The 16,371-nt window shown below is 41.0% G+C and overlaps 1 protein-coding gene across 1 annotated transcript; it reads right to left on the reverse strand.

Moving 5' to 3' along the window:
• Window positions 1-363: 363 nt before the first annotated feature.
• On the reverse strand, window positions 364-7,658 carry LOC124701318 (epidermal growth factor receptor substrate 15-like). The gene is made up of 13 exons (XM_047233367.1): window positions 7,494-7,658; window positions 6,055-7,351; window positions 5,559-5,777; window positions 5,216-5,436; window positions 4,402-4,473; window positions 4,123-4,194; window positions 3,872-3,970; window positions 3,688-3,759; window positions 3,500-3,614; window positions 3,344-3,412; window positions 1,633-1,933; window positions 1,201-1,306; window positions 364-1,113 (listed from the first exon to the last, which is right to left on the reverse strand). The coding sequence occupies exons 1-13, from the start codon at window positions 7,620-7,622 to the stop codon at window positions 679-681; spliced, it is 3,207 nt and encodes a 1,068-aa protein (XP_047089323.1). The 5' UTR covers window positions 7,623-7,658; the 3' UTR covers window positions 364-678.
• Between the last annotated feature and the right edge of the window lie 8,713 nt (window positions 7,659-16,371).

Below are 16,371 nucleotides of genomic sequence, written 5' to 3' on the forward strand. Positions count from 1 at the left end.
ATCTCTGTATCTCTTCAGGTTTCAGCAGCATATGCTCCGTTATCTTTGGGTAGTAATGGAAATCGATCCCAGCTGGGTTCCTGTGGAAAACAACCAGCAGCATGTGTTCGAAGGCATCAGTTGCAAACAAACAGTAGAGCTGCTATATTCATTGATCAGGGAAGATCAGGTGCAAATTATCAGCATGCTATAGTACATACAATCGTTTTCTGCCATGGAAAGTTAATCCCCTGGCTCAAATCCTTCAAATGGGATTATAGCAACACAAAAAATTATACGCAAGGGCAGCACATCTTTCCTCACAAAAAGAAAATAAAGACTCATTTCAAGACGATTACACGATGCAAAAGCTGCCCTGGTCTCTTACAACGAACTTTGACATTTGTATTGCACAAGAGAAAGAAACAGGATCCTCGCAGTGTGTAGTTGTTCCAGAGATATAAGTCACTATAAACAAAACAAAACAAAAAACTCTGGAATACTTTACATAACACAAGCAAAATATGTCTCCACTCTGTACGTGGGAATGTACAGGAAAAAATGCACACAAGGCGAACAGAATAACTTGCCGACCAAAAAAATGGATCCGTTGCACTGTAGTTTCCTCCAACAATTTGAGCCTTGCATCGACAAAGAACTCTGTAAGAGACAAATCCTTTGTAACACCAGACATGCATATCAGAACTTGGGGGGCGACCGGGCTCCTGACGCTTTAAAAGGTCCGGTCGAACCAAAGGGATCGGCCTCGTCAAAGGAGTCGAACCGGCCGAAATTTCTTGAGCTGTTTGATGAATCGAACCCTGCTGCGTTCTCGCCAGCTGAGCTGCTTATAGAGTCGAACCTGGAGAAGCGACTTTGTTCATGTGGGACGACGCTGTCTTGGGATGCGAAAGAATCAAACCTCCCAAAGTTATACGAGGAGCTACCGTCACGGCTTTCGCCGAACTTCGGTGAGAATCCAGACGTGTACGCAGGGGAACTTGGAACAGATTCATCAAAGAATGAACTTTTCTTTCCATAGACGCTAGGGCCAGTTGGAGAGCTCACTCTAACAGAGTTTCCACCAAAGTCGTCTGACCCAAAGAAAGAGTTACTTCCATGATTGCCAGCCTCCTGTACCAAGACAATTCATCAGAAACAGGTAAAGGGCCGACACAACCAAAATCACCAGAACTAGAAAGAACCGACTGCAAAGCTTACATTCGCATTAGATCCCCAAACAGATTCAGTATCTTGGTCATCAAAATTCCATGAAGTTTCATCAGCATAATTATCACCAAACACGGACTCAGAGCCACCGTGATCACTGTTACAAAATAATGATCAATACCACTCTAACAAAAAACTTAGATTGTATAACTCTTTCAGGCCATAAGAATCGACAAATCCTGGCTAGTTACTGTTGCTCGAGATTACAGTGGGTTTGGCCAATGGAAGGCTTGTAATTAGAAAAGGACATGATTAATAAACACATAGATTGACAATTCAGAGTTCATTAAGAACAAAAATAATTGGAATATAGCTCATTACGTTCATGTATACTATGCCTGATATATGAAAGTTCTTGAGGCCATACAACTTGAGGGTTAAATCTTGAGAATACCACATGAACAAAAATGCGAAAACACACACCTGTATGTTCCCTTTTTGGTGGGAGATGAGTCATGCCCAAAACGGGAAGACTTAAATGGACTCCCAGAGGCACTTCTTCCAGCACTGCCAGGGCTCCTTACAGATTCGTCACCAAAATCATACACTAATTCACTCTCAGGCACTTGATCACCAGCTCTGTAATGATTGAAATCCTTGGCATGACCATTAGAAGATGCAACAGGGGAATCCATGACACCATCATCCCAAAGAGATGATGATTTTGCATTTTCAGACGCTGGGTTTTCAACAATTGTACCATTGTCCTTTACAAGGCCAAACCCTGTTATGACAACATGGGGAAGTTAAGAGCATAAGATTGACCAAAAATGGAGGAAGTACGTTGCTGATGCAGACAGCGTGGACAAATAAATGTCTGTGTGGCCAAGATCAATGTGTAGTTGCACAGTAGCAATGTAGAAAGGTTCACTATTAAAGAAGTTCAGACTTCCATGACATTTCAATATATGAGGTAGCAGATTAGTTTTATCTACATCATACACAGTGAAAAATTATTTGACAATAGAGAAATAGGTCTGTGTGAAGTCATTCTTCAACTATGTTTTCATAACTGGTGTAGGTGACAAGCCATAGAAAAGGTACCCACTAGAAATTTTCCAATATTTCATGGACTTAACTGGTGTAAGCATGATATCTTGGATTGGAAGAATGGTCTGCATGCATGCAAAATTACTCGACCACATAAACAGACAATGACCAATTTCGAAAGGAAATACACTTTATTTTGGATAAAGGGTATGTTTGGATTGATACAAAACAGTACTTTGGTCATGACAGAAAAAGGTTGGTTTTTCTTTGGATAGTATACAACTTTCTGGCCTATCAATTACCAACTCTAGCCCATTTTTTCAGACAGCACTGGCATACTCATGGGCAAGCAAAACCTATGGCCAAGTTTTAAATAAAACCAGAGTTTTTTTCTCGAACTAAAAAGTCAGGATGGGAATGGGCCTGGTCAGCTCACTGGGTCACTGACCCGACCCAAAAACTCGAGGCCGATGGGGCAGGTGGGTCGGCCTTGATTGAAATTTGGGTTGGTGGAGCCGGTCCTGACTCCTGAGTGACCCAATGGGTCGGCGGGGCCGACACATCTCTGCGACGTCGACGGTGCTATGTTCGCATTTCCGTCCAGTTCAAGTCGAGTTCCTTCTGGTCCGCTAGTGACGCTGCCAAGCACAACTCCGACTAGTCTCAAGCTTGACACATGCTTCATTTGTTGGTTATTAGGTGCTAGCTGCAGACTAGGTCGTGTCCATCTTTTTCTTGGATTCCTACGACATGCATGAATGCTTGAACAATCCAAGTGATCGTTAGTTTAATCTAGTTCCCTGATAATTAACAACTCCCGGTATGACTTGGTGAATTTTGTTACATGATATTCTGTTTTCCGTGTAAACAGAGCTTAAAAAGTGATATTCCACATGAAAATGACCCAGCAGCCCAGCGAGGCCACAATGTGTTCTTGAAATGGGTCGACCCATGGCCTCACAAAATGGCCTTGGGGCCATAGGGCCAAGTCCAAGGTGAGGTCCGGGTCGACCCATTCCCATTCTAACTATTAAGAATGTATAACTACAATTGCTCCCTTCAATACTTATTAAATCAGAGTTCAAAACAAGCACAGTACTTTAAGCATGTCTAAGTAAGTAAGATGGGTAGAAAAGTATTTGACCTTCATCCTCAAATTTATCCCAGTCTTCATCCCACTCAAGTGCTCCCTCTTGCTGTCCAGGTTCCCAACCTAGCAAACAAAGACGCAAGTGATCAAAGAATGTATGGGTTACATATCTTAGGTGGAATAAAAACTGAAAGTTGGGAAGTTGGGTACCAAATGGAAGCTCAACCGATGCTGATGGCTTGAATTGCAGTCCAAAGTGCTTGCACCGTTCGCTAAAAGCTTTCTCCATCTCCTCTAACTGATGTTGGATTCGATCGGCTCGAACCTAAGTGTGCAGTGCACAGTGTTATTTAGAGAGGCACAAAATGGAACTGACTGAAGGTGGAGCTAGAACATACCTGAAGCAAACCATCAACACTTCCACCTTGTACCATTTTAACTAATGCCTCATTAAGCTCAACTTTCCTTTCCTGAAAGAGATTATTAAGAAGAGGCAGGTGGAATGAAGACGGGGGCATCAAAGAATGAAATCACAGTAAGAATCGCCAAATGACATTTTTCTAAGGTGTAGTGCTGCAAAACCTGAACGTCACGAAAAGCAGCTTCATCGACTGCCAGTTTGGACGCTAATTCTGCCACTTGCTTGTACTTCTCTTCATATTTTTTAGATAGCAATTCCACCTGAATTAAAGTAAACACTGCCCATCATTTTGAATGAATTATGAATCCACAAAAAAAGATGATTAAAAATGAATTTGCATACAAGCACCATTTACCCATAGAAAATAGCTCTAAAGGAATAACTACAATGCCAACATACATCATAAATGTACCTCACGTTTATCAGAAGACGCCCTTTCTGTGATCTCATTCAGTCTATTGTCACACCGACTTTTATACAGGACCTGACACAAAAGAGAAGTAAGGAATAAACAAATTATGAATAAGACACGTCTAAATAAGATCAGTAAATGTAATACAGTAATAGATCACATACTGCATAGAGGTCAGAATTTATTTACACATACTGCATAGAGGTCAGAATTTATTTACGGAGACCTTATCATTGTACACATATGGAAACTACTAACAAAAAAATCGAATGTGCTTACAAGATCTTGCATTTTTGTGCGGTAGTACTCTAGTTTTTCTCGAGAGTCTAGGATCTGCTTCTCCACCTCAACCTTCAAAATGTAAAAGATACAAAAATAAAGACAAAATGTTTCATATATAGTTCACAAAGAAGCAAACATGGAATAGATTAAGCAGCTGCTGCAGCTACAGAGCATGATAACAACATGTTCCTGCATTTATAGGATATTGCTTGTTGAGCTATACAGATTTTTAGTTTACAGTAGAGTAATAGAAAAAGGCTATCCGAACACACAATTAAGTTAGTGTAAAAAAGTTTCCAAAAAGAATTCGAAACAAAAGCACGAGAAAGTAGTAATCCCTCTCTAAATGGTGTGGAAAAGGTTTGTTATTAAGAACTAAGTACAGATTTTGTATCAAGGAATGCTAGACGGATGGAATGCTACTACTAAATACCCACTTCAGAGTTGCAAGATTTGCTATTTAATTAAATTTAATTCTTCAAACAATTGTATTACTGGTAAGGTATATAAATGACTTTCTACGTTTCTGTCAAAAAAAGACTTTCTATGTAAATGGATTCTCCCTAGATCCTAATTTAGATTTTTCACCAGGACTCCAATTTCTAGAGCACAGCGGTACAACCCTGGTCATTGTTAAATCATGTATTTGGCTGTACTTGCTTAAATGATTAATACAAGCAGCCTATATAGTTCTAAATGTATATCAGCTGGTGCTAGACACCATAAATCCTGTCTGGTCAAAGTGGAGCGTGAATGGTAAATGATCAGCAGTTCGGCACAGTAATTCAGAATTAAGGGAGGGGTCCAATACCTTCTTAGGAGCATTAGCTACCTCCTGTGCAGTTGAGTTCACCCCACTTATGTCATCTTTGCTTCCCTGAGGTGCCACATGATTATCCATAGCAGGCATGTAAGATCTTGGTTGCGCTTGTCTTGTAGCCCCATCAGTCTGTGGATGCAAAGGTTGTGGCAAGGGTGGGCGTATACCACCAGTAGGCAACCCAGGTGCGCCAGGGCCCCTATTTGGTACCCCTAGCCCAACATCAAATATCTTATGAGCAGCAGGCCAAGAAAACTGAACACGAGATGCCATGTTGCAACTTGCGGTACATTATCTCATGTAACTGAGATCAGCCAGACAATACAACTATTACCTTGATTCTGTTGCCATGATGGGGCACTATATGCTGTCGAAGGCAAGCCTGTTGCTCGTAAGAGTGTCTCGTCAAATTTAAGAGAATCAGGGAGCGATGGGGGCAAAGGAGTTCCAGCTCGGTGCCTCTCCATTAAATAAAGAGCAATGCAAAACTCTCTCAGAGAAAGCATGCCATCATTATCTTGGTCAGACAAGTCCCACACTTGTTTCAGTACATCTGCAAAGTATAAATGAATAACAATTGCATTAGCCAGTGGCAATGGCATTCATAAGGGGCTATGTTACACAGATCATATGGAAACCATCGCAGAAACAGAAACAAAATACAATGATGGCACTATGGGAAAACCAATGAAAGGAGTAGGTTTCGAACAAGGAGCTCAAGAAGATAATCATTATAAAGGAGTCATGTTACTGAAATGCATTAGAGTATCTTATATACAGAAATACACATTTGCATGCCTAGGACAGTAAAGTTGGTGATGAGACCTTACCTCTTGAAAGTCTCCAACTGAGAAACAGCGTACGAGCTTCGGCACCAGTTATTTTGCCATCTCTGTCCTTGTCCACATCCCCAAAGACTTTAGTGTACTTCTGGATATCCGATTGATTAACTTTTGGCCATTGAGAAGTAGAATTGGAAACCCCGGCAGAAACACCTGGAGCCGGAACACTAGGCTTCGTGGCGGGCAGCACCTGTTGAGGTTGGCTGCCACCGTAACTCATTGTTGGGGCACCTTGGAGAGAACCAGGCTGTGTTAGATTAGCGAAGTTCTGGGAGGCAGTTGGCGTGGACATGAAGCTGGATGAGTTGGGCATTGTGCTTGCTGGAAGTGCAGGTGTGGATGTACTTGGCTTTGGCTGCGTAAGAGCAGAGAAGATGTCAGTGCTTGGTCCCGAGCTACTGGCAGGGCCATTTCCAGATAGCACCAAAGCTCTGGAATCTTGAGGCAATACAGCACTATTGCTCTGGGGAGGCAACGATGAAGAAGACATTGCCTGTGCCAGCAGCCCAGAAGCCAGGCCGCCCATTGGCCTAGACATTCCAAGACCAAATCCACCTGATGTTGTCTGCGGAGGAACAGCTGGTCCTGGGGAAGGTTGTGAGAAACCTCCAGCATTACCTCCTTGCCAGCCAACGGATCCTCCCATGCTGCCTCCACCCAGTGGACTTTGGTACATTCCAGTTGCTTGAAGTGATCCTCCCATGCCGCCTCCACCCAGTGGACTTTGATTCATTCCAGTTGTCTGAAGCGATGTTGGAGGAGCTCCCGCCTGAGGTGGCCTCATGAAACCAGTGCTTGAAGGGGGGAGCTGCTGATTGAACCCCATGTTAGGAGGCTGTGATTGAGTGCCCCTCGGCCCTGCAAACTGATTTGGCGGCATGGCGCCACCCTGACTCGCAGCCGGCATCATCGAATTGATGCCCTGGGGTCTTGGAACAGCGCCAGCGTTCACCTGCGGCCCACCGCCAATTTGAGTGGCAGTCGGCATCATCCCACTTCCCTGCGGCCTCGGAGCGGCAGCCGGATTCATCTGCGCCGGAGCGGGTGTAGCGGCAGCATTAACTTGGGGCCTAGGTGCACCCGCCACACCCGCCTGTGGAGGGGATGGCCCCCCAGCCATCTTCGGAGGTGGAATTCTAGCAGCGGCTGGGCCTAACAGCGCAGACTGCACTATGTCGGGCGTGAGCTGACGCCCGCTCTGCGCCACGGTGACGAGGCGAAGCGCGTTGAAGAACTCGGGCCGGCCGAGGAAGCCGGTCTTGTTCTTATCGGCGTGCATCCAAACCTGCACGCACCAGCAACCCTTAGCTCTTCCGAATTGGCGGCTCGGGAGATCTAACGCTGCTCGCGGAGATCACACCAAGAATTCGAAGAATGCCCACCGGGCGACAGGAATTGGGGCGGGCGGAGGGGGGTTTAGCTCTCACCTGGGCGAGGACCTGCTGCGGCAAGCCGGCGCCCTGGAAGAAGGCGACTGCCTCCTGGCCGCTGATGCGGCCGTCCTGGTTCAAATCGGCGCGGCGGAAGTAGGCCTCGAAGGCCTCCATCCCCGCCATCTCCGGGATCCGGGCCGGAGACCTCGCCGATGGGGCCGCGGCCGCGCGGATCTGCTGCCCGCGTGGTGTGGGAGATCTCGGGGGAGCGTGTCGCACGAACCTCTCTTGTGTGTCTGCGGGCGGGCGAGGGCAGTGGTTGGGGTCCTCCGGAAGGTGAGTTGCAGCAAAAACTTTGCTAATTGCCACTCTCATGCCTTTTCAATCAAGATTATTGTGCTATCGAATTGCTGATCATTTAAAATTAGTTTGTGGTTGCTGAAATGCTCAACTATATTGAAGTTGAACTATTTTATGATCTTTATTATTATTGCAAGAGAAATAGCAATTGAAATAAGGAAAATTGGTTAAACAAGCTAAAAAAAGACCACATGTTGTTAGATACAAAACTCGAAGGTTGCGGCCATGCTCCGGATGAAAACCCAACTTACAAGTATTTTTCTGAAATATAAAAATAATACGTTGATACTAACGTGGGCTTTAAATTTCATGCAGATTTTTACTTGGTCAAACAATCAGACCGTGCCGATTATGGCTCTAGACAGAATTTTGGTCTCAACTTGTTGGGAGTCCCATTTTTCTACCGCGTCAGTGGTGGCTTTAGCCAGACCTAGAAGTGACCACACTCCTCTATTGTTGAGTGTTGGGAAAAAAGTGAATAATAATAATAGATCTTTTAGATTCGAAAAATGGTGGTTGGAAATTGACGGCTTCGCTGATATGGTTAACAAATCATGGAATCAACCTTGCCCGAATACCAAAGCTATTGATGTGTGGTAATATAAACTGAGGAGATTAAGGAAACATCTTAGAGGTTGGAGTATAAATGTTAATGCTGAACAAAAAAAAGGCAATCCTTAATGGCAGAGTACGATTGTTTGGATATAATGTCTGAAACTCAGAACTTGTCTTTAGATGAGCATGATAGAATGAAGCACATCAGTGTTGAATTAAATAAAATTTGGTATATGGAGGAGATTAGTGCAAGGCAAAGAGCTAGAAAGAGAGATATCCTAGAAGGTGATAAAAACACTGCGTATTTCCACCCGGTTGCCAACCAAAGAAGAAGGAAGGAGAAGATTACGTCTTTGCAAAATGAGGAAGGGGTAGAGGTGGTCGCAAACCAAGAAATGCTAAAAGTAGCAGTTTAATTTTATAAAATCCTTTTTGGTAAATAAGATAAGATAGACATTACATTAGATTTCTTTTGGGATCCTAATGATTTGGTTACAGGGGAGGAAAATAATCTGCTTGATCAACCCTTCTCTGAAGATGAAATCAAGAAAGCAATTTTTGGCTCTTATGCCGAAGGAGCACCAGCCCTGACGGTTTCCCTTTTTGTTTTATCAAACGTTTTGGAAGCTGATTAAAGAGGACCTGACTAATCTCTTTAGAGATTTGAGAAAAATGAGGCAGACCTGTTTAGGATTAACTTTGCCATGCTTAGGTTGATTCCAAAGGAAGCGGATGCAACTTCTCTAAAAAAAGTATAGGCCCATTGCGCTGACTAATAGTAGTTTCAAAGCTTTTTCCAAAGCCTGTACTAACAGGTTGGGAAAAATTGCAAATCGTCTTATCTCGCCTAATCAAACAGTCTTTATTTAAAGGACGTTACATATTGGAAAGCGTGGTTACGGCTCATGAAATTATTCATGATGTGTATAGTAAAAAAGAATAAGCCATAGTGTTAAAACTCGATTGCGAAAAAGCTTACGATAGAGTGGATTGGACTTTTATGGACCTGATGCTGCAACAAAGAGTAGTTTCAAAGCTTTTTCCAAAGCATGTACTAACAGGTTGGGAAAAATTGCAGATCATCTTATCTCGCCTAATCAAACAGTCTTTATTTAAAGGACATTACATATTGGAAAGCGTGGTTACGGCTCATGAAATTATTCATGATGTGTATAGTAAAAAAGAACAGGGCATAGTGTTAAAACTCAATTGCGAAAAAGCTTACGATAGAGTGGATTGGACTTTTTTGGACCTAATGCTGCAACAAAGAGGCTTTAGCCCAAAATGGTGCGGTAAGATTAGATATCTAGTTCAAGGAGGCTCGGTGGGAGTTCGTATTAACGATTGTGAAAGTAACTATTTTTTTACGGGGAAAGGGCTTAGGCAGGGGGATCCCCTGTCTCCGTTACTGTTTAACTTTGTGGCGGGCGTATTTACACGAATGTTATCAAAAGCTGCTCAACAGAATTTAATTTCTAGTTTGCTACAAGGGTATAAAGATGGGGGTGTGTTCAGTCACGTGGATGACACACTTCTTTTTATTAAAAATGATGTGAGATAGGCGCAAAATTTAAAATAAATGTTGTCTATCTTTGAACACTTGTCCATGATGCTAATTAACTTTAATAAATGTGACCTGGTGTCTATTAATGTGCCAGCAGAAGAGGTTAATGTGTTAGCCCAAGTTTTTGGGTGCAAAGTTAGTGAGTCCCCCTTGAAGTATTTGGGTGTGCCGTTAAATTTTGGAAAACTTCATAAGCAAGATTTACAACCCTTGATTGATAGCATTATTAAACGGATTGCTGGGTGGAGAGGGAGGATTTTGAATCATGCTAGCTGGTGCTAATCAGATCTTGCTTAACAAGCATACCTATTTATCTTTTATCGCTTCTTAAGTTCCAAAATGGGCAGTGACATCTATTAACTCACAGATGGCCCATTGCTTATGGGATACCTATGAAGGACACCATAATTATCACTTAGCACATTGGAACCTTGTTAGTATGAAAACGGAATTTGGTGGGATGGGAATTGCAAACATTAGAGATCTTAATGTGTCCTTGTTATCCTCTTGGGTGAAAAGATTTAATTTAGATGATCATAAGTTGTGGAAGGAGAACACAACATCCAAATTTATTTGCTTATAAAGAGTTGAATGCCTCTCCTTTTTGGAAGGGGGTTTTGTGGGCGTTCACGGCAGCGAAGTTTGGCTACCAGTGGTTGGTTGGTAATGGCAAACAAATTAAGTTTTGGGAGGATCAGTGGTTTGGGAGCACTAGCTTGGCCATACATTTTTGGGAGTTGTACATTGTTTGTAATGAGCAGACGAAAACCATTAAGGAAATTTGGGATGGGGAAGAGTTGAGAAATCCTTTAGGAGATGTTTTGATGACAAATTATTGTTGCAATGGGAAGAACTAAAAGCAATCGTCCAACAGCTGCAGCTGACGGATGAGCCTGGCCAGATGGTTTGGAAGCTAAATTCTACAGGAGTTTACTCCTCACAGTCCTTATATGCAGTGGTGGATTTTAGGGGAGTAAAATAGGTTTTTATCCTCATGATTTGGAAGCTAAATATACCCCTTAGGGTCCAAGTTTTCCTTTGGTTAGTTTCACATAACAAAATTCTTACTAGGGATAATTTGCCAAAAGACAGATAATATTGATGCCCGATGTTTATTTTGTAGTGAACCTAAGAGCATGTGTCATCTATTCTTTGAATGTGGTGTGGCTAGAGATGTTTGGTCTTATATTTCTAGTTTGGTTTGAAAGTGATGTGGGAGGCAACTACGAGCAGGTAGCTAGACTTTGGATTAGCAATGAGAAAAATGGTGCCCTGAATACTATTTCATCTGTTGTCATTTAGAATCTGTGGAAGATGAGAAATGAATTACATTTTGGGAGTCAAACATGGACTGGATTTCAGGTGATTTGGAAGAGGATGGCCATGCTTCTCAGGAAATGGATGTCGTTGTGCAAGGAAAAATGGCGGCCGGAGATTGGAAGCTAGTGCGAGGAGTTGGAAAAGAAGACTTTGGAGATGCCTTAGATCGAATATCACTAAAGAAGAGAAAGATTTCAATGAAGATGGTAGGACCTGGGACTCCGGAGGCACGGGGTGAAATCAGAGTAAAGCTGTGAGAGAAAAAATATGAAGAAGTAAACAGTAGTTTGGTATGTCTCAGAAGGAAGAGAAAAGGTAGTGTTTTATCAGTTTCTTCCTGGTTTGTGTGAAGATAGTTAGTTTCCATTTTCTTCCTGGTTGGTTGTTTAAAATTTGGGCGTTTTATGTGTGGAGTGGTTTTGTTTGAGTTGTAAGGGTGGCCTCTTGGGTGAGGTGTGAGGTTGGGACTAGCACTGAAAAGCCAGAAACCTGACGTTGTAGTTTCGTTTCAATCTAAAATGGAACTGGGCGGGAGCGCCTTTATTATAAAAAAAATCATGAAGATAAGGTGGGTTTTGAGCCCATGGAGAAAATACTAGTGTTGTGATGGAAAATTAATCAATTTAGATCATTTAGAAAAATCAAGGAAAATGTTTGATTAAGGTTATCTCTTGGGACATTCATAAGTATTGTGTTTCTTGTTTGATTAAAAATAAAAGTGACTCTAGTATAAGAAGGTTTAAATTAGATCTTATTAATGAGCTCCATGATGTGGCTCCTTGTTGGGATGGCTCTACACTTATTAGGGGAGATTCTAATCTCCTTAGAAAAAGAAAGCGAAAAAATTAGCATTATTAATAACCATTGGGCCAATCTATTCAATGATTGGATCAACAAGTTTATTTTGATAGAATTAAGAGATACAGATATAAAGCTTACTTGGGTGAATTTCTCTGAAAACGAAGTCAGGGAGGCTGTCTTTGGTTCTTATGCTGAAAGAGCCCCAGGCCCTAATGGCATGTCTTTCTTGTTCTTTCAAACTTTCTAGGAAATCATAAAATATGACTTGTTAGAGTTATTTGAGGATTGGTTTAACGGTAGACTAGACATTTATGATTAAATTTTGCCATGATCACTCTTATCCTAAAAGAGGATGATATGCAAAATAAATGAGGAAATTTAGGCCTACTAGTTTATTGAACTGTGTTTCTAAGATTTTCCCAAAAGCTATTATAAATAGGTTTGCCTTGATGATTGACATACTGATTTCTCAACAACAATCTTCCTTCATTAAGGGGCGTTTCATTCTGGAAAGTGTTGTCTCTGCCCATGAAATAATTCATGAGGTGCATAAAAGGAAAGAGAAAGGTTTATTTTAAGATAGATTATGAAAGCGTATGACAGGGTTAATTTAGATTTCTTATATGAGATCCTACATCTTAGAGGCTTTGGCCCTAATATTATCTCTTTGATTAAACAAATCACTCAGGGGGATATGGTGGGGTGAGAGTAAATGACATTGGGGGGGGGTGGGTTTCTTCCTGAGTGGTAAGGGGTTGAGATAGGGAGATCATTTTGCTCCTCTTTTGTTTATTTTCATGGTAGATGTTTTCTCTAAAATGGTAATTAAAGGAGCCTCGTGTAGGATGATAAGTGGTTTATGCCCACATCTGATTCCTGGAGGTGTGATCAGTTTGCACTATGCAGATGGTACTCTTCTTTTCCTAGAAAATAATGAGAGAAATGTCATTAATCTTTAATGGACTCTCACTTGTTTTGAGCAGTTGTATGGGATGAAAATAAATTACCACAAGATCGAGTGAGTTAATGGCTATAAACATGGAGCCCATGGAGATTGCACCCTTCCTGGAAATTTTTCAATGTATGGCTGGTCAATTCCTTGTTAAGTACCAAGGTCTCCCTTTGCATTTTAATAAGCTTAAGAGGGAGGACTTGCAGACTCTGGTAGATAGTTTACTTAGTAGAATGGTAGTGTGGAGAGGGAAATTGCTCTCCTCCGAAGCAAAAAAGAATCCTCATCCAAACTATTTTATCTAGCATTCTCTTATATGTTGTCTTTGTTTAGATTTTCAAAATGGGCCATAGATCTTATTAATACAAAAATAGCTAACTGTATTTGGGATGATAGAGATGGCAATAGAAAGATTCATTTGGCCAACTAAGAGCCCTCTGTATGCATGAAAAAGGAGTTTGGTGGCCTTGGCATACCAAACCTTCAGGATTTAAATATTCGCTTAGTTGGATCTTGGATTAAGAGATATATTAATGTGGAAGAAAATATGTGGAAGAGAGTGGTAGATGCTAAATACAACACTAAAACCCCTAATATACTCTACTGTCAAGATTTGAATATCTTTCTGTTTTTTGGAAGGGATTAATGTGGGCTTCTAGAGCAGTTAAGTTTGGATATAAATGGAAGGTAGGTAATGGTAGATCCATTAGATTTTGGGAAGACACCTGGTTTAAAAATGCACCTCTTTCTACTCAATATTATAGGATATCTAGTTTGTAGTTAATCATCAAATGGAAACCATTACTGACATGTGGGATGGTCAACAGTTAAGGTGTGACTTTAGGAGAACCTTCACACCACATATGATGGATATGTGGTTTGAGATAGTAGAAATTGCTAAACCTATTACTTTCTCTAATGGGAAGATCATCTTATCTGGAAATATGAGTCTACTGGTGTTTATTCTTCCAAATCTCTATATGTTGTCATAAATTTTAGAGGTGTGCAACCTGTCTACTTGCCAGCAGTGTGGGACTTGAAAAATCACCCTAGAATTAAGATTTTCCTTTTTGGTTGCCGTCACAAAATAAAATTATGACTATGGATAATCTTAGGCATAGGGGTATCCCAAAACCTCTTGAATGTGAGCTCTGTAGAGAGTTTGAATATGTTAAACACCTTTTCTTTGACTTCCTAGTATCTAAATTGCTTTGGTCTGAAGTGCAAGAAATTTTTGGCGTGGAAGTTAATGACTATCTCTCTCTTCCTTCAAAATTGTTTTACAATAAAATATTTGATCAGTTCAATGTAGTTTCATCTACTGTAGTTTGAAGCATTTGCAGCAATATAAATCATTTGGTGTTTAACAGGAAAACTTGGATTTCTATGAAACGAGTGTTGGGACTGGTCCTTTCATATCTAAGGACCTGGAAGATGCCTTTCAAAAACCTGGAGTGGGATTAGGTGGAAAGATACAAAGCTGCCCTGGTGAGAAAACTGAAGAGCTTGTCGTCGTTGATGTCGGACTGATATGTACTTCCTTCGACTGGATCTCAACCTGGAAAGCCTCTTCATCGTCTCCATACGTTGATCGTGCCTCTGAAGCCTTCCTACTGAAGCACCCTGAAGAATCGGACAACATCCATGTGGTGACGTGAAGATGGAGGCTTCAAGCAAGAGGGGGAGAACTGAGTTCCTGGAGAAACATAATGTGATCTGGGTTTAACTTGTCTAGCTGGCGTCTAGTGTATATCCTTACTATTTAAGTGGTGTCGGTAAAAACTTTGATGTGTTTTGCGTAAGGCCTCCAGGTAGTAGTTAGACTGGAGTGAGTTGTTTAGATGAACCTTTTCATGTGTATGGATGGTTGCTGTAAGTTTTAGTTTTCTGAAAACCAAGCTGCGCTATTGTTTCATTTTCAATTAAAATGGAGCTGGGGAGCGCTCCGTGTTCATCTAAAAAAAGCTTACTTGGGCCAATATTCAATTTGATAATGGATGCAATTGACAAGGTGTTTATTACTACCTATTGGAAAGTGATCATAGGCTTTGATGCTTGACACCAGGCCTTTCAATCCCCAAAGGCAAAGCATTTTCATTTTTAAAAGTGGTACCGGCAAGTTGATGGTTCTAAAGCTATATACATTTTGCAGTTCAAATGAGAGATCTTAGAAAAATGGTTAGGAGTTGGGCTATTAATGTAGAGACTTATGAGTATAGACATAAGAAGCAACTTATTGATGTATATGATGTCTTAGATATTCTCTCAAATAGTCAACTTCTATCTCCAGGAGCTAATGCACAGATGAAACAAAAATGCAGGTGAACTCCAGAAAATATTTAGGAATGCGAAGATTAAATCCGCACAAAGATCTAGAGAGATGGATATGCTGGAGGGTGACTAGAACGCAGCTTCCATGCTATGGCCAATAAAAGAAACGGAAAAAGTAGATTTTTGTTCTAGAAGGCCCTAATGGAGAGGTACATGATATTGTAGGTATAATCAAACTTGAAGTCCAACTCTATGAATCATTTTTTGGAATTAAGAATAGGATCTATGTTAATTTAGATGGAGATTTTTGGGAACCTAAGGAAGAAGTATCAAGAACTCATAAGAGCATATTAGATATTGAACTTTCTGAAGATGAAAAATCAAGGAGGTTGTATTTGGCTCTTGTGTTGAAGGACCATCTAGTCTTGATGGTTTTCCTTTCTTAACATTGACCGGACAAATGGGATGGTACAACTCTAAGTTGCATTTTCTTTCTTTGGTAGCAGGATATCTTCCATAACTGAGATGGAACAATGGTACCTCTCCACAAAAATATCCATCAAACCCCCTTCCAATATATTTGAAAACTTTTGGTAGATCTTAGCTGGAAACTCGTCTAGTACTGGTGCATTTTTTTCTCCACTTGCATAATGGCATCATCTACCTCCTTTTTTTTCTAAACTCAGCCATTAATATAGCATTTTTAACATTTGATAGCTACTGTATGTCTAGATTAACCAATTCAATGTGCGTAATATTGTTTTGAAGTGGTACCCCAAAAGGATTTATAGTATTTTGAAATGCAAGCTTTATTCTTTCCTGACTAAATATTGTTCTTTAATCATGTTCGAGTTGAAATATTTTTCCGCCTATGTTTGTTGTTTGCAATAAGGTGAAAATATTTAGTGTTGTCTCCTCTTCCTGAATATGTTTGACCTTTGCACATTGAGCCCACTTGGACGCCTCATCGTGCCTTAATTTCACAACTTCATCAATAGCATCACACTTTGCTTTCCGATTGGCTTCATTTGAAGGTATAAACTCTGCTATTCAATCTAGGATGTCCATGATATTACGCATGTGTTTTTTCTTTCTTTTTTATGTACCAT

The sequence above is a fragment of the Lolium rigidum genome, chromosome 3, assembly GCF_022539505.1.
Source record: "Lolium rigidum isolate FL_2022 chromosome 3, APGP_CSIRO_Lrig_0.1, whole genome shotgun sequence".
Classification (NCBI taxonomy): domain Eukaryota; kingdom Viridiplantae; phylum Streptophyta; class Magnoliopsida; order Poales; family Poaceae; genus Lolium; species Lolium rigidum.

Excerpts from the sequence above, each read along its gene's own strand:
- LOC124701318 (XM_047233367.1), bottom strand. The coding sequence starts at position 7,622 with ATGGCGGGGATGGAGGCCTTCGAGGCCTACTTCCGCCGCGCCGATTTG. Across the intron at positions 4,474-5,215 it reads TAGCTAATGCTCCTAAGAAG|GTTGAGGTGGAGAAGCAGAT; the intron begins GTATTGGACCCC and ends TACATTTTGAAG. Across the intron at positions 1,934-3,343 it reads GGATAAATTTGAGGATGAAG|GGTTTGGCCTTGTAAAGGAC; the intron begins GTCAAATACTTT and ends TTGTCATAACAG.